The 27,899-nt window shown below is 46.6% G+C and overlaps 2 protein-coding genes across 2 annotated transcripts in view; one reads left to right on the top strand and one right to left on the bottom strand.

The window, feature by feature from the left end:
* Positions 1-151: 151 nt before the first annotated feature.
* Positions 152-16,223, bottom strand: LOC134650135 (ruvB-like helicase 1). The gene is made up of 10 exons (XM_063504975.1): positions 15,986-16,223; positions 15,641-15,769; positions 14,094-14,268; positions 13,612-13,814; positions 12,064-12,232; positions 10,365-10,456; positions 5,997-6,103; positions 4,874-4,976; positions 3,558-3,649; positions 152-316 (listed from the first exon to the last, which is right to left on the bottom strand). The coding sequence occupies exons 1-10, from the start codon at positions 16,124-16,126 to the stop codon at positions 157-159; spliced, it is 1,371 nt and encodes a 456-aa protein (XP_063361045.1). The 5' UTR covers positions 16,127-16,223; the 3' UTR covers positions 152-156.
* Positions 16,224-16,556: 333 nt separating this feature from the next.
* Positions 16,557-27,899, top strand: part of LOC134650157 (importin-13) — a 29,366-nt gene continuing 18,023 nt past the window's right edge. The window contains exons 1-9 of the mRNA XM_063505014.1: positions 16,557-16,967; positions 17,299-17,466; positions 17,976-18,092; positions 18,956-19,068; positions 19,798-19,962; positions 25,305-25,488; positions 25,588-25,791; positions 26,126-26,302; positions 27,471-27,702. Coding sequence (XP_063361084.1) covers positions 16,815-16,967; positions 17,299-17,466; positions 17,976-18,092; positions 18,956-19,068; positions 19,798-19,962; positions 25,305-25,488; positions 25,588-25,791; positions 26,126-26,302; positions 27,471-27,702 — 1,513 coding nt within the window. The 5' untranslated portion in view covers positions 16,557-16,814. The remainder of the gene's footprint in view (positions 16,968-17,298; positions 17,467-17,975; positions 18,093-18,955; positions 19,069-19,797; positions 19,963-25,304; positions 25,489-25,587; positions 25,792-26,125; positions 26,303-27,470; positions 27,703-27,899) is intronic.

Raw genomic sequence — 27,899 nt, 5'->3', positions numbered from 1 at the left:
ATCGCTGCTTTTCTTAGCGCAATTCTGCTCTTTGAGTGTTACATGGTGTTACCCTACTTTAATTTGCAGTACATTGCTACTGACAAGATTTGCTTGACGCACTATAGTAGTGAATCTTTCCCGCCTAAACGCCTCCCTAGCCAATGTGCCTAGTATCTACTTCATGTACTTATCTTGGTGTAGGGTGAGTATGCGCGCGGAGGCCTTGGCGTCGAGGAAGAGCGCGGCCACGGCGGCCACGTGCGCGGGCGCGATGCGGCCCGCGCCGTCCGCGCGCGCTGACAGGTTGGCTGGCGTCAGCAGCTGCGCCGCGTATCTGCGACGTAAATACTAATGAGCTTTTTGACAAATAGTACATTATTGTCGAGGTTCGGAAGTAGCTACTTGCAGGCTGAGGATTCGTTTTAAACGGACGACCTTGGGAGTCCGTTTAATTGAATCCGAAGCCAGCGAGTAGCCTTCCAGCCGAGTCATATATAGTGCTTTTCTCAAAAAGCGGCCAAGTGCGAGTCGGACTCGCCCATGAAGGGTTCCGTATTTAGGCGATTTATGACGTATAAAAAAAAAACTACTTGCTAGATCTCGTTCAAACCAATTTTCGGTGGAAGTTTACATGGTAATGTACATCATATATTTTTTTTAGTTTTATCATTCTCTTATGTTAGAAGTTAAGGGGGGGGGGGGGGGGACACATTTTACCACTTTGGAAGAGTCTCTCGCGCAAACTATTCAGTTTAGAAAAAAATGATATTAGAAACCTCAATATCATTTTTGAAGACCTATCCATAGATACCCCACACGTATGGGTTTGATGAAAAAAAAAATTTTGAGTTTCAGTTCAAAGTATGGGGAACCCCAAAAATGTATTGTTTTTTTTCTATTTTTGTGTGAAAATCTTAATGCGGTTCACAGAATACATCTACTTACCAAGTTTCAACAGTATAGTTCTTATAGTTTCGAAGAAAAGTGGCTGTGACATACGGACGGACAGACAGACGGACAGACGGACAGACGGACAGACAGACAGACAGACAGACAGACATGACGAATCTATAAGGGTTCCGTTTTTTGCCATTTGGCTACGGAACCCTAAAAAATTGTATCAATGTGGAGTCGGGTAAGAAATAGCCACAATAGCATTCTGTGAAAGAATAGCAAATGATTGCAGGCAGATTCGACTGTCCAATTCAAAAATACTGGGTCGGGCGAGTCAATACAGTTTGGCAATATGTCAAGTGATTTTGTTTTCTGGTTTATAATTTATAATGTTAATGTAATTTATAATTGAATTAAATTTAATTTTAATCAAATTTAAATTTAATTGAACTTAAGTTAACTAATTTAATATTTTAATTTTATTTTATTTATTTTACAATTTATGTACTCTACTAATATTGTTTTTAAGCAGTGTAAACTAACAGAATATGGGCCGACGGACCTGAAATAAAGATTTTCAATTTCAAAAAAAATAAATACTAATAATTTTTGACAAAAAATTCATATGTCGCATCCTGGTCATGATTACGGATGGTGAAATGACTCAAATGGTCATGAGTCCGTACTCATGACTCGTCGGAAGTTGCTGCGGAACGCAAGCGCCATCTGTGGCGCTGTACGGAGTCTAGGAGCGGAGGCACGAGAATGGCGAGAGGTCCATTCTACTTCCAGCAGTGGGACAGTGCGCTAGTCTCTTAGGAACTGTACCGCGTTTCGTTAGAGCTACCTACCTAGTGTACCTAGATTTAGTGATTAAAATTAAGTTGATCAAAGTTACCTCAATAATAAAATTATAGACAGTGTCTTCTTGAGTTTCGTTTTGATAGTTAATTATGTCCGACGAAGACCTCGACCCTCCTGATTCCGTAAAAACCGAAATACGAGCTTCATAATAGGGAGGATGACACATATTGAATTTTATAGTTTGTTCGGAAAGAGTCGTGGAATGTATCGGGCCCCATACATTCCACGAATCTTCTCTTTCCGCACAGACTCTAACGCGATGTAGTAAAATAGCAAGTGAGCAATTTATCACGATAAAACAATGTCGATATTAAAATAATAATAGGAATTGATGCGAATATATAGGAGCTGAAAATTTCAAAATTCAAGTTTTTTTTATACTTCCAAAAAGGAAAAAAGTAAGGGTACCATTAGATTACTGACGTCTTATAAAAAAAATTGTACAGCAACTATATATAGGTATACATAAAAGCAATTTTTTTGTTTTGTCCATACTTCAAGACGGGCTCTCAGTAACAGTGACGTCACGTGCACTTGTAGTTTAATTAGAAGCATATCGCGAGTGAAGTACGATTGTCGGACTCTGACTATAATTTCTGACTTTTGCATTGCTTTAATGCAATGGGTCCCATATAGACATTTGACACTATAAACAAACTTGATCGATTGATACCATAAATGAAAATGTGTCATCTAGTGTGTTATATAGGTAAACCAGAACTTTGGGAGTATTGTCATGAGGGCGCTCGTTTTGAATTTTATATAGCAACAATTTGTATAGTGGGGACAATGGAAATTGGCAGATGATTTTTGTTTTAGTCCGACAACTTTAATAAGTGCGAAGTTTGATGTTTGGATATTTCTTCGGTTTTTACGCTTAAATGGCTGACTCGATTTAGATAAAATGAATAGCGTAAAGTCAATAAGTAACGCAAGAGTTATAAGTAAGAATTTATATAGATAATTTTACAAATAACATTATTACAAGACATCAACCAAATCGTGACGACCTGACTATAGTGACATTTGTCCATAAGTTTGAAACTTACCCGTCAATTCAGATGCTAATTTCGTTATGTTTTTTAATGGAAGAAATTTCTCTCCCGCACATTTTTTTTCCAATAAATAACTATATACACTATTTACAACTTTTTTCTCTGTAAAATCTAAAACTTTCGGCATGATTATTGAAGTCTAATAATAATTCGCACGAAACTAGACAAAGCAATGTTTACATTGTCAATATTGACAACTATCATAGAGGGTAGATATTGTCTATTATTAAAATTGTGGCCATTGCTAGAAATTAGTACCAACAAATTTCCGTAACATGGCGCACCCTCAATAGATCCTGGTTCACCTATACATGAGTAAATAAGTAATTTGCATACCCCGCAACGGAGCTAGCAAAACCGTAGCATATGACAGTTTTGTGTCAGGGTTGGCGATTATGATGAACCATTTTGCTTTAACTTTATTGTATGTAAGATTAATAAAATTGATCAAGAACCTTGTTGACCCTCTTCCGATAGTTCCGATATAACCCGGTTTAATTTACTGTCAAATAATATAAATTAACAGGTCAATGTCAATATTAGATGCGTTTCAATGTATCTGTTATTTTATTTATAAAATTACGGTTTTTTTACATTTCTTTCAAATAGTAACATGGAATTTTCATTGCTTGAAAATATTGGTGTGTTTGAAAACAAAGAAAAAATATTTTTTGTACTTTAGTTTATGCGTAGTAGTGATAACCCTGACGTACAACTGCTACAGATTTGCTAGCTCGGTTGCGAGGTATGGTAATTTGTTACCTAAGCGTACTGTTAGCGCCGACGTCGGCGAGCGCGGCCAGCGCGTCGTCTTCGATGGCGATACCCTCCGTCGTTGCGCGCAATTTCAGAATCTGAAACACGAATCAGTGTTAAAACGCATATGTGAAAACCGTTTTTGGTCGTCCTTTTGTTTAATAAAACCGGCCAAATGCGAGTCGGCCTCACGTTCCAAGAGTTCCGTACATTAAGTCCGACTTACACTTGACTGCACATTTCTAATAAGTTCTGTCATCTATAGATAAAGAGCTATTTTGTGTATTTTTTCAAAAATAGTTTCGGTAGATAGTAGTTTCGGAGATAAAGGGGGGGGGGGGGGGGGGGGCGAAATGGTTGGACAGACAGAAGCACGAGTGATCCTATAAGGGTTCCGTTTTGCCTTTTGAGGTACGGAACCCTAAAAAGAGACAAATTGTAAAAAAACAGACATGTGTATAACTTTTATGAACATGCAGATACAAACCACGAGCCAGATGGTCGCAGGACACTGACAATCCAACCTCTAGACTGAGCTTAGGCCAGTTCTTTCATGAAACCGATGCTGCCAAAAATACGGGGGTGCGGGGGGACGAGGTGAGCGAGTCCCGTGCCGTGATTGGTCCGTTCAAAGACACGGACCAATCACGGCACGGGATTGACTCGAAGATGGAGTAACCCTACCGTATGTGTGGCAGAGGGGGTAGCGCGACTATGCTATGTCTAGAGGTTGGATTGTCTGTGTCGCAGGACATTAGAAAGACGGCAGGGCCACCCGGCATGGAACCGCCGCATACAAAACAACATGGAAATCCATGAAAGAGGCATATGTACAGCAGTGGACGCAAATATGCTGAGAAGAGAAGAGAAATCGTCAGGTGACGCAAAACTCACTAATTACTAAAAAAATATATATAAACAAAAATCAACCTTTTAGTACTAATATGGTTAACTATGGCCATAGAGCAAAAAATACATAGAGTGTTCACTCCATATATCAGTTTTAGTACCAAAAAGACTATTAGCATCTATCATCGAGTAGCGGAACTATCAGTACTGCTACTTGACAATAGATGTAGCACCGACCGGAAAGTCTTATGCTGTTGAGATAAGACTTTCCGGTCGGTGCTACATCTATTGTCAAGTAGCAGTACTGATAGTTCCGCTACTCGATGCTAGATGTAGACACTGAAATTAATAGTCTGAACTGATGTATGGAGTGAGCACTCTATGTATTTTTTTCTCTATGCTATGGCTATGAACTTGTGGTGGTAATTAGTGAGTTTTGCTTGTCACCTGACAAAATATAAAATGGTAATGACCTGTAACAACTCGGCCTTGTTGTAGGGCAGCGTGCGGATGATCAGCAGCCGGTCCAGCAGGTCCAGGGGTATGCCGTGCGGGGACACAATGTCTTCAGTGCCTCTGGAAACAATACACGTGTCAAACTCTGCGCAGGGGGCGCCACTACCACAATCCATCACAATCTGAGGGTCTACCGCGAAACATTTTTATAAATATTTTTATATTTTTGTGTTATTAATTTTTACTCGATAATCTGTCCGTGATCTGGGTTCTAGCAGAATTATCAGTGCTTCACCCGAAAGAGTGGAGCGTATTACTGAGACAGAACCCTTTTGTTTTGCTGCCACGCACACAGCACATTTATTGACACATCTTGTTCCTGATTTTAGTTTTAGTTTGATATTGTTATATATTGTTTCTGTTTTTTCTGTCAATGTGTGTATTGTGGCAAGCTAATAAATGGTTTATCTATCTATCAAACAAGAAAATCGAAATTTCGTTATCTAACCTCTCTATCACTCTTGCACATTCGAACGATAGAGGCAGATAACTAAATTTCGATTTTCGCGTTTCCCGGTAGGCCCTTTGTAAACAAACCGCCTTGATGCATCAATGTCATATTTGATTGTGAAAACTAGTCAAAAACAGTTTAAGGCACAGTATGTATAAATTACTCTATGGTTTACGAAAGGCGCTGGTGCTGCACTCTGGCGGCAGAACTCCCTATTGATTTATGTCATTGATGGCGCAAATACATTGTGTCAAAATATAACAATGAAAGCTCTCGTGTTTTGTACACATGTTTAGTGATTGGAACGGAACGGGAAATCTCATTATTTTTACCTTAAATCCGATGTTTGCAATGAGTTGCACCAGCAGTAGTCCCAGCAGTACAGTGTAACTAGCACTAACGATCACGGAGCAAAGCGGCGGACAGACAGACAAACGGACATGGCGGAGCCATAAAGGCTTCGTCACACAGGCGCGTTATCCGGGCGCGGCGTGAGCGGGGCGTGAGCATTTTATATGTAAAAGCGGCACGCCCCGCTCACGCCGCGCCCGGAAAACGCGCCTGTGTGACGAAGCCTTAAGGGTTCAAGTTTACGGAACCCCAAAAATCACAAAGCTAATATGAATCACCTTATTAGACAACGCCCTCTGTTGGTGGCGAAGATGACGATGGGCGCGATGGCGGACTCCAGCGCTCGGTGCAGGTACGTGAACGTCTCAATGTCTAGCATGTGCACCTGCAAGTTAATATATACGGCGTTATTCATAAACGTCTTCTAAGTTATGCTTTGGTTTCCTCCGATAGCGGTGCCGTCATATAGCGGCCGTCTCCATACAAATACTACGACATCCATATTTAGCCGTATTATTTAGTATGGAGACGGCCGCTATATGACGGCACCGCTATCCTAGGAAAACCGATCTTAAATCAGCTGATGATCGTCGTTTGTCCCTCTCAGGGATGTTGCGAACATCCGCATCCGCATCCGCAAACGCGGAACTTCCGCATTATTTTCAACATCCGCATCTGCATCCGCATCCGCATAAAATCGATGCGGAACTTATGCGGATGCTGATGTCGAACAAGTCGGTACAGGAACGTCTTAGCGGCGGCGTAAGTGCTAGGTAATTTCGTCATTACCTATAACGAAATCGTCTAGATCCAGAAAAGTCGGCCAAGTTACTGTTTATTAAATATAACGCACCTATATTCTTGCTCAAATACTAAACGTTTCGTTTTTTTTTAATAAAAAAATACTAAAAATGTAATATTTGACGTTTTCTAAGTACCTAATCTTGACATCCGCATCCGCGGATGTGAGCCTTTAAATATCCACATCCGCATCCGCATCCGCGTCCGCGGATGTCAAAAAATTTGCATCCGCAACATCCCTGGTTCCTCTCTATGGCATAACGACAGAAAGGGACAAACGACGATCGTCAACTCATTAAGTTAGCAGCCGTTTATGAATAACGCCATTAGTACATTATTGTTGAGGCGGGGAAAGGAGGCATTTGTTGGCTGAGTATTAACCCTTACATGCATGAACTATCATTACTGATATTGAAACCAGAAATGTGCTAACCAAGTTCTTTTAAACTTATGACTGTTATGACACTCAGATATTATAAGTTTCTTCTATGGCAAGTGTATTGACGAGCAGAGTCGGGTGAGGAGTTAGTGGAAGTTAAACACCTTAAGTGTGCTAGTATAAGAACATTCTGAACGTTTATTCTCTAAATGCCTATTGTTTTATACACGTTAGGTTGCGCTGACACAAGCAATATGCGTTTATGTCGCAGTAAACCAAAGCGTTACTGCTAAACACTAAAAGTGGACATTCACCACATTACACCTCCCCCGAAAGTTCCTCTCACCGCCGGGGTGGCAGAAGAAAAAATTTAAACGCATGTTACTTGTTTACAATTTTTTCTGAAATTCAATAAAAAAATATGTTAATAAATTGTATAGGTAGGTATAATAAAACAGTCTTTATTCAGCTTGGTCCTTATGTGTCGTATTAATGTCGTAGTCCTTGTAAAAAAATATCGTTAATAAGAAAATATTATCTTCACTTAAAATGTTATTATCTCTCAAACGTTAAAATATTAATTTACTTCCTTTTCTCATAAAATATAAATCTCCTTCTTTAAAACATTTACCTACTCTTCATCTTTAAAACATTTACTATTCAACTTTAAAACATTTAAAAACATTTGGTATTCAACTTTAAAATATTCACTCTCGCTGTTTATAGTTACGGTATCTACCATAATTCTGATAATAAAATAAACTAATGCCGTATTAAATGTTAAGCCTTTCACGGACACCTATAAGGTCGACTATGATCAAGGACATAACTGGGTTGCGCCTCTGTGCGCACCCTTCACCTAATATCAATGCTATCCATAGCAATTCTTCAATAAACACCTAGGGCATGGTCACCCTTTATCAACTCTATAAAATGGCATATCAGGCCAGGCTGTACGGCTCTGCCTGTACCTAGAGACACAAATACATTAAGACAATAAGTCTCCTAAAACTTTCACGGAGGATATGTATATCACACTATGATCAAGTACGAAGGACTAGTGCTCTCTAGCTATGAGGTCACATTTTATAAATAAATGTGCCTAAACTCCTTAAAACTTCTCAAAATTGTACCGTATTGTAAGCTTTCTATAAAATAAACATTATTATTTAACTTCCAAAATTAAAAAAAAAAACGATGTAATAAAGCAAACTTTCGCTGTATATCAGGTGATCAGTCCGACACGTAGCTAAAGTATCAATCATTACTAAGAAACAATTAAATAATTTTATTGAATTGAGTTGTTAATTATTTAATCGTTATGCGATGTATCAAATTTCATTCATCGCTTATTAAAATATTCTAACTCGCGGCAAAGTCTCGCGGCCTAGTTAAGTTTTCTGTCGACGTGCGCACAACGTGTGGCACGCGCTGCAAATTGCAACATACATGATTGAGGACACTATTCGACACTTTTATATTTAATATTATATTATGACTTCTTATGAAAAAATTTTATGCTCGAAACGAAATTGAGTTTAGGGACAACCTTTAATAATTATGAACGATTTAAATATGACTGCTACTGAATTGGAAAAAAATGCTGGCTTTTAGAGAAAATTAATTAAAATCATAAATTACATGTAGGGTTTACATCCTATTGCTGCGTGGCTGGCCGTCCTCGGCTTCGTCTTCGTCCGGTCCGGTGCGAGTTCGCGACCGGCATCCTTGGCAGCTGCTGGCGCGGCCTGGCGAGCTGGCACCTCCACGTGGCACTCGCTTGACGCTTCATATGGCTGGCTGGCTCTGCTTCCGATGATTATGATGGTGGGCCGGGATAACCCTGGACACCTCTTGATTTGCGAGCCGGGATAACCCTGGACACCTCTTGATTTGCGAGCCGGGATAACCCTGGACACCTCTTGATTTGCGAGCCGGGATAACCCTGGACACCTCTTGATTTGCGAGCCGGGATAACCCTGGACACCTCTTGATTTGCGAGCCGGGATAACCCTGGACACCTCTTGATTTGCGAGCCGGGATAACCCTGGACACCTCTTGATTTGCGAGCCGGGATAACCCTGGACACCTCTTGATTTGCGAGCCGGGATAACCCTGGACACCTCTTGATTTGCGAGCCGGGATAACCCTGGACACCTCTTGATTTGCGAGCCGGGATAACCCTGGACACCTCTTGATTTGCGAGCCGGGATAACCCTGGACACCTCTTGATTTGCGAGCCGGGATAACCCTGGACACCTCTTGATTTGCGAGCCGGGATAACCCTGGACACCTCTTGATTTGCGAGCCGGGATAACCCTGGACACCTCTTGATTTGCGAGCCGGGATAACCCTGGACACCTCTTGATTTGCGAGCCGGGATAACCCTGGACACCTCTTGATTTGCGAGCCGGGATAACCCTGGACACCTCTTGATTTGCGAGCCGGGATAACCCTGGACACCTCTTGATTTGCGAGCCGGGATAACCCTGGACACCTCTTGATTTGCGAGCCGGGATAACCCTGGACACCTCTTGATTTGCGAGCCGGGATAACCCTGGACACCTCTTGATTTGCGAGCCGGGATAACCCTGGACACCTCTTGATTTGCGAGCCGGGATAACCCTGGACACCTCTTGATTTGCGAGCCGGGATAACCCTGGACACCTCTTGATTTGCGAGCCGGGATAACCCTGGACACCTCTTGATTTGCGAGCCGGGATAACCCTGGACACCTCTTGATTTGCGAGCCGGGATAACCCTGGACACCTCTTGATTTGCGAGCCGGGATAACCCTGGACACCTCTTGATTTGCGAGCCGGGATAACCCTGGACACCTCTTGATTTGCGAGCCGGGATAACCCTGGACACCTCTTGATTTGCGAGCCGGGATAACCCTGGACGACGCTCTTCTTTCTTCCTTCTTCGTCTCTTCTTAATTTCTTTTCTTAACGCGGTTTCCGCTTTTTGATGTTGGTTGGTTCTTCTCAGATTGTTTCTTGATTCTTGATACGCTGGTTGGTTCTGACTGCGTGGATTGGTGTTGAAAAAGTGATTCTTCTTTTTTTTTTTTCTTGGTTGATTTTTCCTTCTTTCTTGAGTGTTAGTTCCTTGTTGGTTCACTGGTCTGGGTCGCCATCAGATATTATAAGTTTCTTCTATGGCAAGTGTATTGACGAGCAGAGTCGGGTGAGGAGTTAGTGGAAGTTAAACACCTTAAGTGTGCTAGTATAAGAACATTCTGAACGTTTATTCTCTAAATGCCTATTGTTTTATACACGTTAGGTTGCGCTGACACAAGCAATATGCGTTTATGTCGCAGTAAACCAAAGCGTTACTGCTAAACACTAAAAGTGGACATTCACCACATTACAACACTTATGACAGTAAATTATGTATTAAAAGTGAATTTGGTGGTCACTTTGGTTGCCACTTGGGAATTATAAGTAGTATCAACTATACAAACCTCATCAATGAATAGGACTCCCGGCACCAATTCAGCTATTCCTTGGTCAATGTATTTATTCACTACTTTGTTGATCTCTTTTCTTAATTTATCTGAAAGCATATATAATTAAAATTAATATACTTCTATTGGAGTGGAAGTGGTTGTGGCAGAGTGGATCTGACAACTAACTTAGAATCCGGAGGTCACGGGTTCAAACTGGCTTATATCAATGAGTTTTTCGGAACTTAGAATTATCATTTGATATTTACCACTAGCTTTTCAAAGCAGAAATTCAAAGGCGTATGCAGTCATACCACTTGCCAGGGACCAGCTGCCCCCCCCCCCCTCTACCCCCTTGGCGACGCCCTTGAAAGAGATGCTTTTTGAGGGCAACGCCCCTCTCTGCTAGCATAGGGAGCGTTCAAGTATTACGTAACGCAATTTTTGGACATTTTTGACCCCCCCTCCCCCCCATGTAACGCGCCGTAACGTTTTTCTGTAACCCCCCCCCCCCCCCTAGTAAAACGTTACGTAACCACCAAGTGACCCTTTTTTTACCTAAAGGCCACAATTATGTTGCGTAAAGTACCGTAAAGTGGCGAAAAGTTCTGAAGGGTTAAAAAACAATGTTACGTAACGCGTAGTTTAAACCCCCTCTCCCGCCCCTGTAACGCATCGTAACGTTTTACAAACCCCCCCCCCCCAAATTCGTTACATAATACTTGAACGCTCCCATATGATGCTAGTAAAGCTTTGGATTCCTCCGAAAACGGTGCCGTCATATTACGGCCGCTATATAGCGTTGACTGACGTCACTAGAACGTTGTCTATGTAAACAAGATGGCGCGGTTTCCTAGACGGCGTTACGTTACGTTGATCGTCAACGTAACGTAAGGTGACGGCCGTCATGACGGTGTCGATAGTTTCGTGAACGTTTTCTTTGATAGCGGTGACGCCATTTTGAATAAATGACACGAGATTTGAATAAATGATTCCGTACTACGATTATTTTCTTCTTCTGATGATATTTCATCCTCCAAGTAAATTATAGACGATCGAGCAAATCTTGTCAGTAGGAAAAGGCGCGAAATTCAAATTTTCTATGGGACGTTATCCCATCGCGCCTACATTTTTCAAATTTGCCGCTTCGACCTTGGTGGATGACGGCGTGTTATGACGCCGTGGTACTTTCCACATGTCGCCACCGTAAAGACGGCCGTCTTTTGCGGCCGCTATATGACGGCCGTCATATGACGGCACCGTTTTCGGAGGAATCCAAAGCTTTACTGTTCGCTAAGGAGCTTCTGGGGCTCAAAAGGCACAAAACTTGCGCGGTGACTAGAATACTGACTGGACACTGTAAGTTGAACAAGCACATGTTTCAAATTGGCAAGAAACAAGATGCGACATGCAGGTTCTGCCAGGAGTCAGAGGAGACTGCAATGCACATTCTCTGCTCCTGTGGACCACTAATGTCAAAAAGAAGTACCTACTTAGGGCGGCATGTATTGCAACCCTATGAGCCTCATAGTATGAGGTACAGAACGTTACGGCCCAAAGCATCTGTAATTTTCTGGATGCAACGGGCATTAGTAATGAACTTTAAAGGGCCGTCACAATAGATCAATACTTGGTCGACGTGACACTCAAAGGCCCGATACCACCCCAATAATAATAATAATAAGCTTTACTGTAGCTGTCAAAATGTCATGTGTACCAGTGATCTCGGTCTTCTTGGGTTTCATGAGCTGCCCCATCATGGCCATGATGTCGTGTCCGCCCTGCGGGCGCGCGTTGGCGCAGTCCAGGTCGTGCAGCGTCACGTCCTGCACCACCTCCTTCTTCTTGTGCACGTCGCCTTTCGGCAGCGGGACGTACTCCTCCGCCTACAGGTACAGGCATATGGTTATTTATAAATAAATATTATGGGACAATCTTACACAAATCGACCTAGTCCCACGGTAAGCTCATAAGCAGTGATCGGCACGACCCGTGTCGCACGGTGTCAATGACCTCAATCATTATGTTAACATGGATATGCCCCGAGATTTCGGTCTTTTTAGGAAGTCAGTATTTCCGATTGTAGTACATAAAGGTATTCCACACAGGAAGATGAATGATTTTTACCATTAAATAAAACGACATCAAGTTCAAAATAGGTATATAATCACATAGTAATATATAATTTAATTTAAACTGTTGTGAGACATGCTAACATTGAATAATGCTACTACTAATACTGTTAGTGCTTGAGAAAGGAGACCTAGGCTCTCCGAAACATGTCGCGCGAGTGACTTAAAACAAGTGAGTCTAAACCGTAAAATTATTCAATATATAATTTCATAATCATAATCATAATCATAATCTTTATTGTTTGTGAGAAATGGGTAATTTTTTTATTTAATAATTAATTATTATTTATAAGTTTATTTAACACTTTATCGTATATTTGCAAATATATATCATACAATAAAATTGTTCTATTTAACAAAATCACGGAGTTATGTTATAATCTAATCATGTCCATATTATGATTTCTGCTCGCAATCCCGCAGTGCGTCACGGGTCGTGCCGATCACTGCTCATAAGGCTTAAGACGATATATATAATATATAGATACATATAAGTACTTAAATACATAGAAAGCATCCATAACTAAGGAACAAATATTTGTGATGAACTCACAAATAAATGCCCTTACCAGGATTCGAACCCAGGACCTCCAGCTTCGTAGGCAGGGTCACTACCGACTAGGCTACGGAGGCCGATATTTGTTTTACAAGAGGCAAAGTTGTTGTTTAACCTCTCATGGTAACATTGCCGAGTAAGTTAAAGAAAACAACTTTGCTCCTGAGCGAAACACAAAACTTTCCACCCTACTAACATGGAGAGTATTATAGTTCGTTTTTTTTAGCATTAGAAATAAGGTAAACAATCTTGACGTGTCTTTTTATTGAAAAACACGTTTTTCATTTTAACGACGTGTCAAGATCGCTTACCTTCTTTCTAATGCTAAAAAACGAACTATAACTGTGTAAGCCAAATTAATTATCGTCGTTGAGAATGCCAAATCCGGTATGTGCGTGATTTTAATCAAAGTAATTAATACCTTATTAATTTGTTGCTAGGTAACTATTTGTCAATCAAAAATCGAGCACATAACGGATTGGGCATTCTCAACGACGTTATATTAAATATTTACCATTCAAAATCATCAGTTAAGTAAAAGACAATTGTACCAGCCAAAAAGAAGTACAGTACCAACCTCAAGATCGAACTCGGTGGCAAATGTGTCGCTCCTCCCCTGCCTCTTCACGGCCCCGGAATTGGCTTCAATGTAGATGACGTCTCCCACTTCCACCTTTTCCTTCTGCAGCGATTCATAGATGGTGGGGTCGAGTTTCAGCTGCTTCGTGCCTTTGGCTGTCTTCAGCCCGATGATCACATGAGATACTGTTTTTCCATATCCTGGGACAGAAACATCAATTATAATAATATTTATCTGATGTTATTGAAACTAAGAAAGTTTTTTTATTTCTTTCTCGAGAAGAAGAGGGGTCATGCACACAGATCTACAAAAAAGAAACCCCAATGTCACCAGTCAAAGAGTTTATTTATTTGTTTTACATGGACAACCAACAGCTTAAACTATGCTAATTGTAGTGACATAAATACTTATAGTGTTCTTACTAATAGTATTCTATTTTCTCACTGTTTGAAGTATAATATGATAAAAAAAAAACTTACCGCCGGCCGGGTTCTCAGTCTCCACAGGAGTGAACTCCGTCACCTCCCCCTCATACACCTCCTTGGTCTCACGGATGCGCAGACCGATGGCGCGCCGGAAGTTCTCCATCAACACTTCTGTTTTCTTGATCTCTGTACTGTACACCTCACTCCCGACCATGGGGCAGAATGGCACCTGAAATATAGAAATAGAAATGATTGAATGAATGAATGAATGAAATCGTTTATTCACAATGAACATATGGTAAAAATAGGATCTTAATTTAAATACATTGCTTCCCATTATACATTCAGTCAATATAGACATGTGAAAATATTTGTCAGTGATATATAGTCACTCAGTCATTTAAAATTAGATACACTTACAGGATTAATGACAATTTTCGCCAATATTTATAATAGTAGATAATTAATTTAGTAACAGGTCAAATAAAATAGTAATCAGAATAAAAAAAAAAAGAAATTACAATTAAAATAGGAATAAGTCATGTCTTTTAAATATATGTAAATTAACTGTCAGGTTATATTCAAAATGTATACAATAAAAATTCGTTAATACTATAAAAACATTTATCGATCAATATGTTATACAGCTTTGTTTTAAACTGGTTTATTGGCAATGTCTTTAAGTCGGCTGGTAGTTTATTAAATATAGTAATGCACATGTTAAAAGCGCTTTTTCTTCTAAGTGCTAATTTGTTACTAGTTTGTAATGCTAACCTACAGCGTCTATGTGACCGTGTTGTTTCCTTATCTTCTACGAACGTGAATAGTTGAATATTGAGTTTTACAAAAACACATATCTCGTAAATATAGAGACAGGGGAAGGATAGTAACTTATGTTTAATAAATAATGGTTTGCAAGGCTCCAGTCTATCTACTCCACAAAGGGTTCGGATACATTTTCTTTGAGCGACAAAGGCGCGATCAGCGTTAACAGAATTACCCCACATAATTATTCCGTATCGTAAAGTAGACATAATGTATCCGTGATAGGTTAGTAAGGCAGTTTTGAATGAAACAGTTCGTTTTTTATTTATTTGGTGTTGAATTGAATACAAGCTTAACCTATAATACAAATATCTTATTCTAATACAAGACACCAAATGGATGCCACTCAGCATATGCCGATGACTGTTGTTCTTAGCCATGGAGCTGGTTTTCAGGGCAACCAATAGGTTTTTCAATGGCTCAAATTAAAGCTGTTCATACATTCGGTTGAGCACAGTGTACAAACAGCAACACTCTTAACTGTACATTGGTGGACCTTATTACAAAAAACATAAGGTGCACCAACATACTGTTATCAGTGTGGACGATGGCGTTGATACGCCGGTCGCCGTCGTGCGTCCAGGCCGCGTCCTAAAGCTGGGTCTGGTGCTGGGACTCAAGCCCCCTCAAATGCATTTCCATTACCGCAATTGAAGCCTCTCTCAAACCATAACCCTGGATCCACCACTGAACATTAACATATTTTTCTACAAATATTTGTTTATAACTTTTTTGTTTATCTGATCATAAAAGTAAACCGAAAGAAGATGACTTACTTTATTGCCGAGTTCCTGTGCTATGGCTAAAGCGATGGCAGTTTTGCCTGTTCCTGGTGGGCCAGCCAGCAGCAGCGCGCGTCCAGCCATTTTCTTGCTCCTTATCATGTCCACAACTACACCCGCAGCCTGCAGAAGCCATGATCATAAATCGTTTGTGAAAACAAAGACTTGTTTGTTACATTATTTACACAATACCATGACAACCACCAAATTCTAACCTCAAAAAAATACATCAAATATTTGATCAATACTATTCCAGTTTAATTTTAACAAAATGAGAGTTCTATATAATATAATTAAAAAAAATTAAAGTTAATTATTAGATGTTGTATAAAAAAATACCTCTCTCGCGTTTTCTTGCCCCACGAGACCGGCTGCCATTTGAATTGGAACCCCATTTTCATCTAAACCCAGTCCTTTAATATGGGTGTGTGCTGATATTCTCTGTGTTTTAGCAGTGCTTTTGACCTCTTCAATCTTCATTTTAAAGTTTAATTTGTAATTTCACCGTACTAAACAATAACAAATTCGACACAACGCGAAACCGCAAATGAACCACTCCGCTCAAAGCACTCAAGATGAATGATTGAATTGGATTGAATGAACGATTATGAATGAAATTGACGGCAGAATGAATGATAATTGTTTATTAGTGTTGCCACGTTGATTGATGGGTCCATAACAATGGGCATGCAAAGCACGATTATAAACTGAACTCGAATAGACTGGGAACCATGATAATTTCAAGTGTCAACACTTTACTTCTTTCTCTCTTACTCTTTTGTGAATTCCTATTTCTATTTCTATAACATGAATCGAATGATTTCGATGGTGTTGCTATCGCATTCTTTCGCTTTCACGCTTTGATTGCCTTTCCGTCCGTCCGTCACGTCGCTGTCAGTTGTCACGGTCAAAAAATTCTCGCACAGGGTTTTGCTTGGAATGGATAATTTTCCTGAAATCTGAGCTACGAATTTAGCAGACCAGCTGAAGGGAAACAGCTGTTCATTTATCACCTTTCGTGAAATATTATACTTTTAATGTTTAAGTTATTATTATAGTTTGCATATGTGCATCCCAACAATACTCGTGAATTAACTATTGTTACAAAACACCTAAGTTATAATGGTGTAAGTAAATAGAGGTTGTAAATAAATAAATAGATTGCGAGATGGAGTACTCGCCAGAGAACTTGGAGTACGCGGTGTCGGTGTTTTACAATGGCGAGCAGGCCGACCGGGCGAAGGCTCACGCCTGGCTGACCGACGCTCAGCGCGTTCCTGAAGCCTGGAAATTTGTCTGGGAACTGCTACAACCCAACAAGGTAACTTTGATTTCTTTAATTTTAATTTTTACTAAATATTGTCTCAGTATGACATCAGAAGTAAATTATTTTCGGCATTTTGCACATGCTATTTTAATCCAAACCTTAATTAGAACTGGTGTCCAATGCCATCCCTATAATTTAAAGTGTATTTATGGTTACTGATTTACACTTTAATTTTTTTACTCAGCCTTGATTATTGTCAAGTTTTTATTAACAAATGCTTTCATTTATAAGTCTTATTTTGTTGTTCTATATTTAGTTTGTATATTTGTTTGTTTAATTGATTTTATTAATTACAGTAGTGTTTTTATTTAAGTATAACTTTCAGGGCACGGAGATCCAGTTCTACGCGGCCACGACATTGCACACCAAGATACTCCGCTGCTGGAACGAGGTGCCTCCGGAGAGCCATGACGAACTGAAGGAGAAGCTGCTACAAGCTGTCTATACATATAGCAAAGGCCCAAAAATAGTTACCAACAGATTATGTATAAGTGTAAGTTATTCGTTTTATGTTTACTTTTACTTACTTTATTATAATTTGATAAGTGGACCATTTTTAGTAAAGTTTTTTTTTATTTAATTTTTATAATTGGTACTTTGACTTCAATTAAAACTCTTATATATCTTCACCTGTCTGAAATCAAATCTTAGCTAGTTTAATTTGACCTACCTCTTGGTTTCTTATAAAGTATAATTTTGGGTACAATCACAACTTTGCTGACAGAAGTTATGGTAGGGTCGACTACAAAGAGATGTATCCACTTTTTCACCTTATTACAAGGCAGTAAGGTGAAAAAGTGGATACATCTCTTTGTAGTCGACTGTACCATTACTGGTACCAAGCTGAAATGATAAAACTCACTGCATTGGAGCACCAAACTACCTCGGCAGAAATGAGTGCCTTTCAACCCTTGGTTAACAATCTACTAATAAAAGATTACAGGAAACTGTACTATATTTTATTTTTAGAACTTATTCAACTTATTCAACATTTTGTTACAGCTTGCTGCATTTATACTACAACAGGGCACAAGTGACTTGGCAGCAATATTGCGACCACTGTCAGCCGCTGAAAACACTACATTACTATTAGAAGTGCTGACTGTTATACCGGAAGAGGTAGCTATCAAAATATTATAATAGTTATATAACACTTTAAACTCTCGCGTTTTGTACACATATTTAATTACACAAACGGGTCTAACGCGATATAATTTCATTGTTTTTACCTTTGATTCGACGTTTCAGCTGAGTTGCACCAGCTGTGGTCACGGAAAGACTGACGTCTCAACAAATGTCAACGGAGATATTAATAAAACACCACTAAACTACCCGAAATTAGTTAATAAAAATGTTCGGGGTAGACAAAGAAATTGCAGCTACCCGTCAAAGTTTAATGTTTATTGTCCACGGCACGACACACAACACTCACAGTATCCGCACACTGGTCCGAAGATATATCCGCTGGTTTATTAACTAATTTCGGGTAGTTTAGTGGTGTTTTATTAATATCTCCGTTGACATTTGTTGAGACGTCAATCTTTCCGTGACCACAGCTGGTGCAACTCAGCTGAAACGTCGGAATTAAAGGTAAAAACAATGAAATTATATCGCGTTAGACCCGTTTGTGTAATTAAATATTATAATAGTTTTCTGTGCTGTGCCAAAATAGTATGTATGTGTGTGATTTACTTTACTATAAATAGAAACATACAGGTAAAACATTATATCCTCATAACAACTTTATATAGGTATCTAAAACTTGCCACATTGCCTAGCTTGAAAAAACCGTAATCACTGTTTACTCTACCATCACCCACACTGTTAACTGACAGTTTGTAAACCTTATTACAAAAGGCATAAGGTCCACCAATGGACAGTATAGAGTGTTGCTGTTTGTACCAAACACCTTCATTTTAAAATATAGCTTTGCTCCAATCCAATATTGACCAAGATTACAATATGTTGAATATTTTGTTTAGTATAACAGCATGACGATGGGCACTGCGCTCCGGGCCAAGAATAGGAGCGCGCTGACACAGGCTTGTCCTGCAGTGCTAGATGACTTGCTGCGGTACCTGCAATCTGTATACAAGTGAGTGTTCAAGTACAATTAGTGCCCGACCGAAGTAAGTTTCGGTTTCGTGTTTTATTTTAATTTCCCAGCGCCTTATTGAAACCTCAGGTGACCGAGGGCTGAGGGCTGAGGGAGCCTATTAGCCATCCAAAAACGTAACGCTGCCAGCCTTCTGGTTCATGCTTCTGGGCACCATAATGCACGAAGATGACCTGGGGCGCATTTTTTATTTATAAGTTATTTTTTATTAAGGTAAAGTTTTTTAATGTTTAGTTTATTTATTCTGTTAGTTTCTATAAATAAAAAACCGGCCAAGTGCGAGTCGAACTCGCGCACGGAGGGTTCCGCACCATCAACAAAAAATAGAGCAAAACAAGCAAAAAAACGGTCACCCATCCAAGTACTGACCCCGCCCGACGTTGCTTAACTTCGGTCAAAAATCACGTTTGTTGTATGGGAGCCCCACTTAAATCTTTATTTTATTCTGTTTTTAGTATTTGTTGTTATAGCGGCAACAAAAATACATCATCTGTGAAAATTTCAACTGTTCGTGAGATACAGCCTGGTGACAGACGGACGGACGGACGGACGGACGGACGGACAGACGGACGGACGGACGAACAGCGGAGTCTTAGTAATAGGGTCCCGTCTTTACCCTTTGGGTAAGGAACCCTAAAAAGAACTTTAATTGTATAAACCTTTCATGGTACCAGGAGTTGATGTGTTAAGAGAGCTTTTGTCTTGCAGCGAATACTCCAGCCCGCCGCCGGACTCCGAAGTACAACTGTGGCTGTCAGCGGCGACCTGCGCCGCCAGCTGGCTCGCCTTGAACGAAGAGGGCGACAACGGGCCGCTGCCCGACCGCCTGCCGCTGTGCGGCGCGCTGCTCGCCGCCGTGCGGCTGCTGTACACGTGAGTGCTGCCACTGTGGTTGTCAGCGGCGACCTGCGCCGCCAGCTGGCTCGCCTTGAACGAAGAGGGCGACAACGGGCCGCTGCCCGACCGCCTGCCGCTGTGCGGCGCGCTGCTCGCCGCCGTGCGGCTGCTGTACACGTGAGTGCTGCCACTGTGGTTGTCAGCGGCGACCTGCGCCGCCAGCTGGCTCGCCTTGAACGAAGAGGGCGACAACGGGCCGCTGCCCGACCGCCTGCCGCTGTGCGGCGCGCTGCTCGCCGCCGTGCGGCTGCTGTACACGTGAGTGCTGCCACTGTGGTTGTCAGCGGCGACCTGCGCCGCCAGCTGGCTCGCCTTGAACGAAGAGGGCGACAACGGGCCGCTGCCCGACCGCCTGCCGCTGTGCGGCGCGCTGCTCGCCGCCGTGCGGCTGCTGTACACGTGAGTGCTGCCACTGTGGTTGTCAGCGGCGACCTGCGCCGCCAGCTGGCTCGCCTTGAACGAAGAGGGCGACAACGGGCCGCTGCCCGACCGCCTGCCGCTGTGCGGCGCGCTGCTCGCCGCCGTGCGGCTGCTGTACACGTGAGTGCTGCCACTGTGGTTGTCAGCGGCGACCTGCGCCGCCAGCTGGCTCGCCTTGAACGAAGAGGGCGACAACGGGCCGCTGCCCGACCGCCTGCCGCTGTGCGGCGCGCTGCTCGCCGCCGTGCGGCTGCTGTACACGTGAGTGCTGCCACTGTGGTTGTCAGCGGCGACCTGCGCCGCCAGCTGGCTCGCCTTGAACGAAGAGGGCGACAACGGGCCGCTGCCCGACCGCCTGCCGCTGTGCGGCGCGCTGCTCGCCGCCGTGCGGCTGCTGTACACGTGAGTGCTGCCACTGTGGTTGTCAGCGGCGACCTGCGCCGCCAGCTGGCTCGCCTTGAACGAAGAGGGCGACAACGGGCCGCTGCCCGACCGCCTGCCGCTGTGCGGCGCGCTGCTCGCCGCCGTGCGGCTGCTGTACACGTGAGTGCTGCCACTGTGGTTGTCAGCGGCGACCTGCGCCGCCAGCTGGCTCGCCTTGAACGAAGAGGGCGACAACGGGCCGCTGCCCGACCGCCTGCCGCTGTGCGGCGCGCTGCTCGCCGCCGTGCGGCTGCTGTACACGTGAGTGCTGCCACTGTGGTTGTCAGCGGCGACCTGCGCCGCCAGCTGGCTCGCCTTGAACGAAGAGGGCGACAACGGGCCGCTGCCCGACCGCCTGCCGCTGTGCGGCGCGCTGCTCGCCGCCGTGCGGCTGCTGTACACGTGAGTGCTGCCACTGTGGTTGTCAGCGGCGACCTGCGCCGCCAGCTGGCTCGCCTTGAACGAAGAGGGCGACAACGGGCCGCTGCCCGACCGCCTGCCGCTGTGCGGCGCGCTGCTCGCCGCCGTGCGGCTGCTGTACACGTGAGTGCTGCCACTGTGGTTGTCAGCGGCGACCTGCGCCGCCAGCTGGCTCGCCTTGAACGAAGAGGGCGACAACGGGCCGCTGCCCGACCGCCTGCCGCTGTGCGGCGCGCTGCTCGCCGCCGTGCGGCTGCTGTACACGTGAGTGCTGCCACTGTGGTTGTCAGCGGCGACCTGCGCCGCCAGCTGGCTCGCCTTGAACGAAGAGGGCGACAACGGGCCGCTGCCCGACCGCCTGCCGCTGTGCGGCGCGCTGCTCGCCGCCGTGCGGCTGCTGTACACGTGAGTGCTGCCACTGTGGTTGTCAGCGGCGACCTGCGCCGCCAGCTGGCTCGCCTTGAACGAAGAGGGCGACAACGGGCCGCTGCCCGACCGCCTGCCGCTGTGCGGCGCGCTGCTCGCCGCCGTGCGGCTGCTGTACACGTGAGTGCTGCCACTGTGGTTGTCAGCGGCGACCTGCGCCGCCAGCTGGCTCGCCTTGAACGAAGAGGGCGACAACGGGCCGCTGCCCGACCGCCTGCCGCTGTGCGGCGCGCTGCTCGCCGCCGTGCGGCTGCTGTACACGTGAGTGCTGCCACTGTGGTTGTCAGCGGCGACCTGCGCCGCCAGCTGGCTCGCCTTGAACGAAGAGGGCGACAACGGGCCGCTGCCCGACCGCCTGCCGCTGTGCGGCGCGCTGCTCGCCGCCGTGCGGCTGCTGTACACGTGAGTGCTGCCACTGTGGTTGTCAGCGGCGACCTGCGCCGCCAGCTGGCTCGCCTTGAACGAAGAGGGCGACAACGGGCCGCTGCCCGACCGCCTGCCGCTGTGCGGCGCGCTGCTCGCCGCCGTGCGGCTGCTGTACACGTGAGTGCTGCCACTGTGGTTGTCAGCGGCGACCTGCGCCGCCAGCTGGCTCGCCTTGAACGAAGAGGGCGACAACGGGCCGCTGCCCGACCGCCTGCCGCTGTGCGGCGCGCTGCTCGCCGCCGTGCGGCTGCTGTACACGTGAGTGCTGCCACTGTGGTTGTCAGCGGCGACCTGCGCCGCCAGCTGGCTCGCCTTGAACGAAGAGGGCGACAACGGGCCGCTGCCCGACCGCCTGCCGCTGTGCGGCGCGCTGCTCGCCGCCGTGCGGCTGCTGTACACGTGAGTGCTGCCACTGTGGTTGTCAGCGGCGACCTGCGCCGCCAGCTGGCTCGCCTTGAACGAAGAGGGCGACAACGGGCCGCTGCCCGGCCGCCTGCCGCTGTGCGGCGCGCTGCTCGCCGCCGTGCGGCTGCTGTACACGTGAGTGCTGCCACTGTGGTTGTCAGCGGCGACCTGCGCCGCCAGCTGGCTCGCCTTGAACGAAGAGGGCGACAACGGGCCGCTGCCCGACCGCCTGCCGCTGTGCGGCGCGCTGCTCGCCGCCGTGCGGCTGCTGTACACGTGAGTGCTGCCACTGTGGTTGTCAGCGGCGACCTGCGCCGCCAGCTGGCTCGCCTTGAACGAAGAGGGCGACAACGGGCCGCTGCCCGACCGCCTGCCGCTGTGCGGCGCGCTGCTCGCCGCCGTGCGGCTGCTGTACACGTGAGTGCTGCCACTGTGGTTGTCAGCGGCGACCTGCGCCGCCAGCTGGCTCGCCTTGAACGAAGAGGGCGACAACGGGCCGCTGCCCGACCGCCTGCCGCTGTGCGGCGCGCTGCTCGCCGCCGTGCGGCTGCTGTACACGTGAGTGCTGCCACTGTGGTTGTCAGCGGCGACCTGCGCCGCCAGCTGGCTCGCCTTGAACGAAGAGGGCGACAACGGGCCGCTGCCCGACCGCCTGCCGCTGTGCGGCGCGCTGCTCGCCGCCGTGCGGCTGCTGTACACGTGAGTGCTGCCACTGTGGTTGTCAGCGGCGACCTGCGCCGCCAGCTGGCTCGCCTTGAACGAAGAGGGCGACAACGGGCCGCTGCCCGACCGCCTGCCGCTGTGCGGCGCGCTGCTCGCCGCCGTGCGGCTGCTGTACACGTGAGTGCTGCCACTGTGGTTGTCAGCGGCGACCTGCGCCGCCAGCTGGCTCGCCTTGAACGAAGAGGGCGACAACGGGCCGCTGCCCGACCGCCTGCCGCTGTGCGGCGCGCTGCTCGCCGCCGTGCGGCTGCTGTACACGTGAGTGCTGCCACTGTGGTTGTCAGCGGCGACCTGCGCCGCCAGCTGGCTCGCCTTGAACGAAGAGGGCGACAACGGGCCGCTGCCCGACCGCCTGCCGCTGTGCGGCGCGCTGCTCGCCGCCGTGCGGCTGCTGTACACGTGAGTGCTGCCACTGTGGTTGTCAGCGGCGACCTGCGCCGCCAGCTGGCTCGCCTTGAACGAAGAGGGCGACAACGGGCCGCTGCCCGACCGCCTGCCGCTGTGCGGCGCGCTGCTCGCCGCCGTGCGGCTGCTGTACACGTGAGTGCTGCCACTGTGGTTGTCAGCGGCGACCTGCGCCGCCAGCTGGCTCGCCTTGAACGAAGAGGGCGACAACGGGCCGCTGCCCGACCGCCTGCCGCTGTGCGGCGCGCTGCTCGCCGCCGTGCGGCTGCTGTACACGTGAGTGCTGCCACTGTGGTTGCCGACCTGTTAGCATGGCCAAGGGGGAGCAGAGGGGGGGCAACTGCCCCTCCTAGAGATTAAATATTTATTACATACAATATATGATATCAAGTATATCAACTTGCGGTTGGACAACCTTATCTTTACACGTACAGTCACCAGCAAAAATATATGACTGGGCAGCCGTGCAAAAATATCTGATGCTCCATTGGAGGCATAAGTATATGACGACACTACCTCGGTAAAAATATGTGATGCTTTGTGGCCGGCAAAAGCATCATTAGTCTGTATCCGCATATTTAAATATCGGATCGGGTCGCTTAAAAATATTTGATAACTCATAAAAATTAAAATTATGTAATTACTCTCATCTGGCATAAATATCTCTCCACTGTGAATGCAAATACATCGGATGGCAGACGGACCGCCTATATATCTGACACGAAATTATGAAATATGTCATCAATCGGCAAAAACGAACCATACCTGGATAACATAGAGCCTTACATTGTTTGAAGTGATTTGACAATTCACGAAAATAGTGCAGACTTGTCATTGCATAAGTCTGTCTCACGTATTTCATTTGCAATTTTAAATTGTGACATAATTAAAAATCAGGTAGACTTTTAATAGAAGATGTGTAATAAACCTCCTTCTTACATAAAAAAGAATGATGAAGAAGTCAACTTGTGAGACTGTGACAAGGACAAACAATAATAGCGCTTTCGCTGCTACTCCTACTGAAAGATACCTACATAAGACTCCCGTTTTGTCATTTCCCCCACCCCTCATGCCAGATCCAGTTATATACTAGATTCATGATTGCAATACGTTACGATTCAAAATTATATTCATTTTATTCCGTCAAATCGATGATAGAATATAATGTGAGACAGACATATACAATGACAAGTCTGCACTGTTTTCGTGAATTGTCAAATCACTTCATACAATTTACGGTTCTATACCAAACATGTATGGTTCGTTTTTGAAGGTCGATAACATATTTGTGATTTTCCAACGTGTCAGATATATAGGCGGTCCGTCGTCCATCCGATCTTTCATAGTGGAGAGATATTTATGCCAGATGAGAGTAATCACATAATTTTGATTTTTATGAGTAATCAAATATTTTTAAGCGACCCGATCCGATATTTATCTGTATCCACAGGCTAACGATATTGTTGCCAGCCACACAGCATCACATATTTTTACCGAGGTAGTGTCGTCATATACTTATGGCTCCAATGGAACATCAGATATTTTTGCACGGCTGCCCACAGTCATATATTTATGCTGGTGACTGTACCAACTCTTCACGCTTACATTAATAAAAAAAATTGCCTGTTTCTACTTCCCTGCTTGCCAGACTTAATTTTTTGTTTCAACAGATGGAATGAAGCCGTCAGCGACGTGGCTCTCGACGTGTGTGAGGCGTGCCTCGGCGCGGTCCGAGCCGCCGCCGGACAAGACTCCACGCGGCAACCCGCGGCGGCGCTACAACTCATCGAGCAACTAGTCGCCACAGCGGCCCCCGTGTTCCAGCGCGACAACCGGCCCGACTCCATCAACGAGGTACTGTACAGACAGGAACGAAGCGGCAACTCGTAGAGCAACTAGTCGCAGTATGTTCTCATCTTTCACGTGTTCAATAACTGTGAGCCATCGTTCCAGGAGTTACTCTCGGCACTGATCACATGCCTCGTGGGCGTGGGCGAGGCTCACTCGGGCGCCGTGGTGCGCGCCGTGGAGGCGGCCGCGGGAGCCCCGGCGAGGCAGCTGCTGGAGCTGCTGCTGTGCGCGCAGGCCGCCCCGGGACACTACCCGCGGCACGAGGCACGCTCCAACCTCGTGTTCGGCTTCTGGTACACGCTGCAGGTACACTACAGCTGCTGGAGCTGCTGCTGTGCGCGCAGGCCGCCCCGGGACACTACCCGCGGCACGAGGCACGCTCCAACCTCGTGTTCGGCTTCTGGTACACGCTGCAGGTACACTACAGCTGCTGGAGCTGCTGCTGTGCGCGCAGGCCGCCCCGGGACACTACCCGCGGCACGAGGCACGCTCCAACCTCGTGTTCGGCTTCTGGTACACGCTGCAGGTACACTACAGCTGCCTAGTGGTACTAGTCAAAAGCAATGACAACTAATATACAAATTAATTTCCGATTTTATTATGGTTTTAAGTACTTCTGAATAACGTTATTGTTCACCAGGACGAGATCCTCAACGTGATGGAGACGACGAGCAGAATAACGCCGGTGTGGCGCGACGTGTTCTCGCGCCTCCTGACCATCCTGGTGGCCAAGTCCGAGGCGCCTCCGGACTCGGCGCTGTCGCGGGACGACCAGGAGCTGCTGCGGTGCTACAGGCAGGACATAGCCGACACTGTGGTGAGTTATATCCATCCTGGCGGCCAAGTCCGAGGCGCCTCCGGACTCGGCGCTGTCGCGGGACGACCAGGAGCTGCTGCGGTGCTACAGGCAGGACATAGCCGACACTGTGGTGAGTTATATCCATCCTGGCGGCCAAGTCCGAGGCGCCTCCGGACTCGGCGCTGTCGCGGGACGACCAGGAGCTGCTGCGGTGCTACAGGCAGGACATAGCCGACACTGTGGTGAGTTATATCCATCCTGGCGGCCAAGTCCGAGGCGCCTCCGGACTCGGCGCTGTCGCGGGACGACCAGGAGCTGCTGCGGTGCTACAGGCAGGACATAGCCGACACTGTGGTGAGTTATATCCATCCTGGCGGCCAAGTCCGAGGCGCCTCCGGACTCGGCGCTGTCGCGGGACGACCAGGAGCTGCTGCGGTGCTACAGGCAGGACATAGCCGACACTGTGGTGTGTTATATCCATCCTGGCGGCCAAGTCCGAGGCGCCTCCGGACTCGGCGCTGTCGCGGGACGACCGGGAGCTGCTGCGGTGCTACAGGCAGGACATAGCCGACACTGTGGTGAGTTATATCCATCCTGGTGGCCAAGTCCGAGGCGCCTCCGGACTCGGCGCTGTCGCGGGACGACCAGGAGCTGCTGCGGTGCTACAGGCAGGACATAGCCGACACTGTGGTGTGTTATATCCATCCTGGCGGCCAAGTCCGAGGCGCCTCCGGACTCGGCGCTGTCGCGGGACGACCGGGAGCTGCTGCGGTGCTACAGGCAGGACATAGCCGACACTGTGGTGAGTTATATCCATCCTGGTGGCCAAGTCCGAGGCGCCTCCGGACTCGGCGCTGTCGCGGGACGACCGGGAGCTGCTGCGGTGCTACAGGCAGGACATAGCCGACACTGTGGTGAGTGATGTCAATTTTATTTATTTATTTGATTAGCACTTGCTAATCAAATCTGAAACTGAACAGAATAAAGTGAGGGAGTGTCATTATAATCGTCTTATTTTCATAGAAGTTTGACATGAATGATAAACATTGCTACTCCTTTTCATTGCAAATGTCACACAGAGTTAGCTTAGTCAGACTACATACAATACTGGGGTGAATTGAGTCAGGTTAGAAGTAGCAGAGGACTTGAAAAATGCAATCGAGTGAATATAGATTCTTTCACACAGATGTACTGCGTCGGCATCCTCGGCGACTGGTGCTGGACGACGGTGGAGGCGGCGTGGGACGCGGCCGACACCCCCCTCAGAAAAGAGGCCGCTCTCCACGTGTTCCTGGCGCTCGCCGACAGCGCGCCGCACCGGCGGGCGCCCGACCCCGTGCACCACATGCTGGGGCACGCCGTGGAGGCCGCCAGGACAGACAGCGGCAGGATGCTGGACACCGCGCTGGACTGCCTGGGTGAGTGTGGACCCATACACATGATAGGACACGTGGACGTGGCACGGATCCGGCAGTGGACGTGGCACGGATCCGGCAGGATGCTGGACACCGCGCTGGACTGCCTGGGTGAGTGTGGACATGATAGGACACGTGGAGGCCGCACGGATCCGGCAGGATGCTGGACACCGCGCTGGACTGCCTGGGTGAGTGTGGAC

The sequence above is a fragment of the Cydia amplana genome, chromosome 8 (assembly GCF_948474715.1).
Source record: "Cydia amplana chromosome 8, ilCydAmpl1.1, whole genome shotgun sequence".
NCBI lineage: Eukaryota > Metazoa > Arthropoda > Insecta > Lepidoptera > Tortricidae > Cydia > Cydia amplana.
The sequence above is the reverse complement of the archived record's forward strand: the minus strand, read 5'-3'. Positions and strand labels throughout refer to the sequence as shown.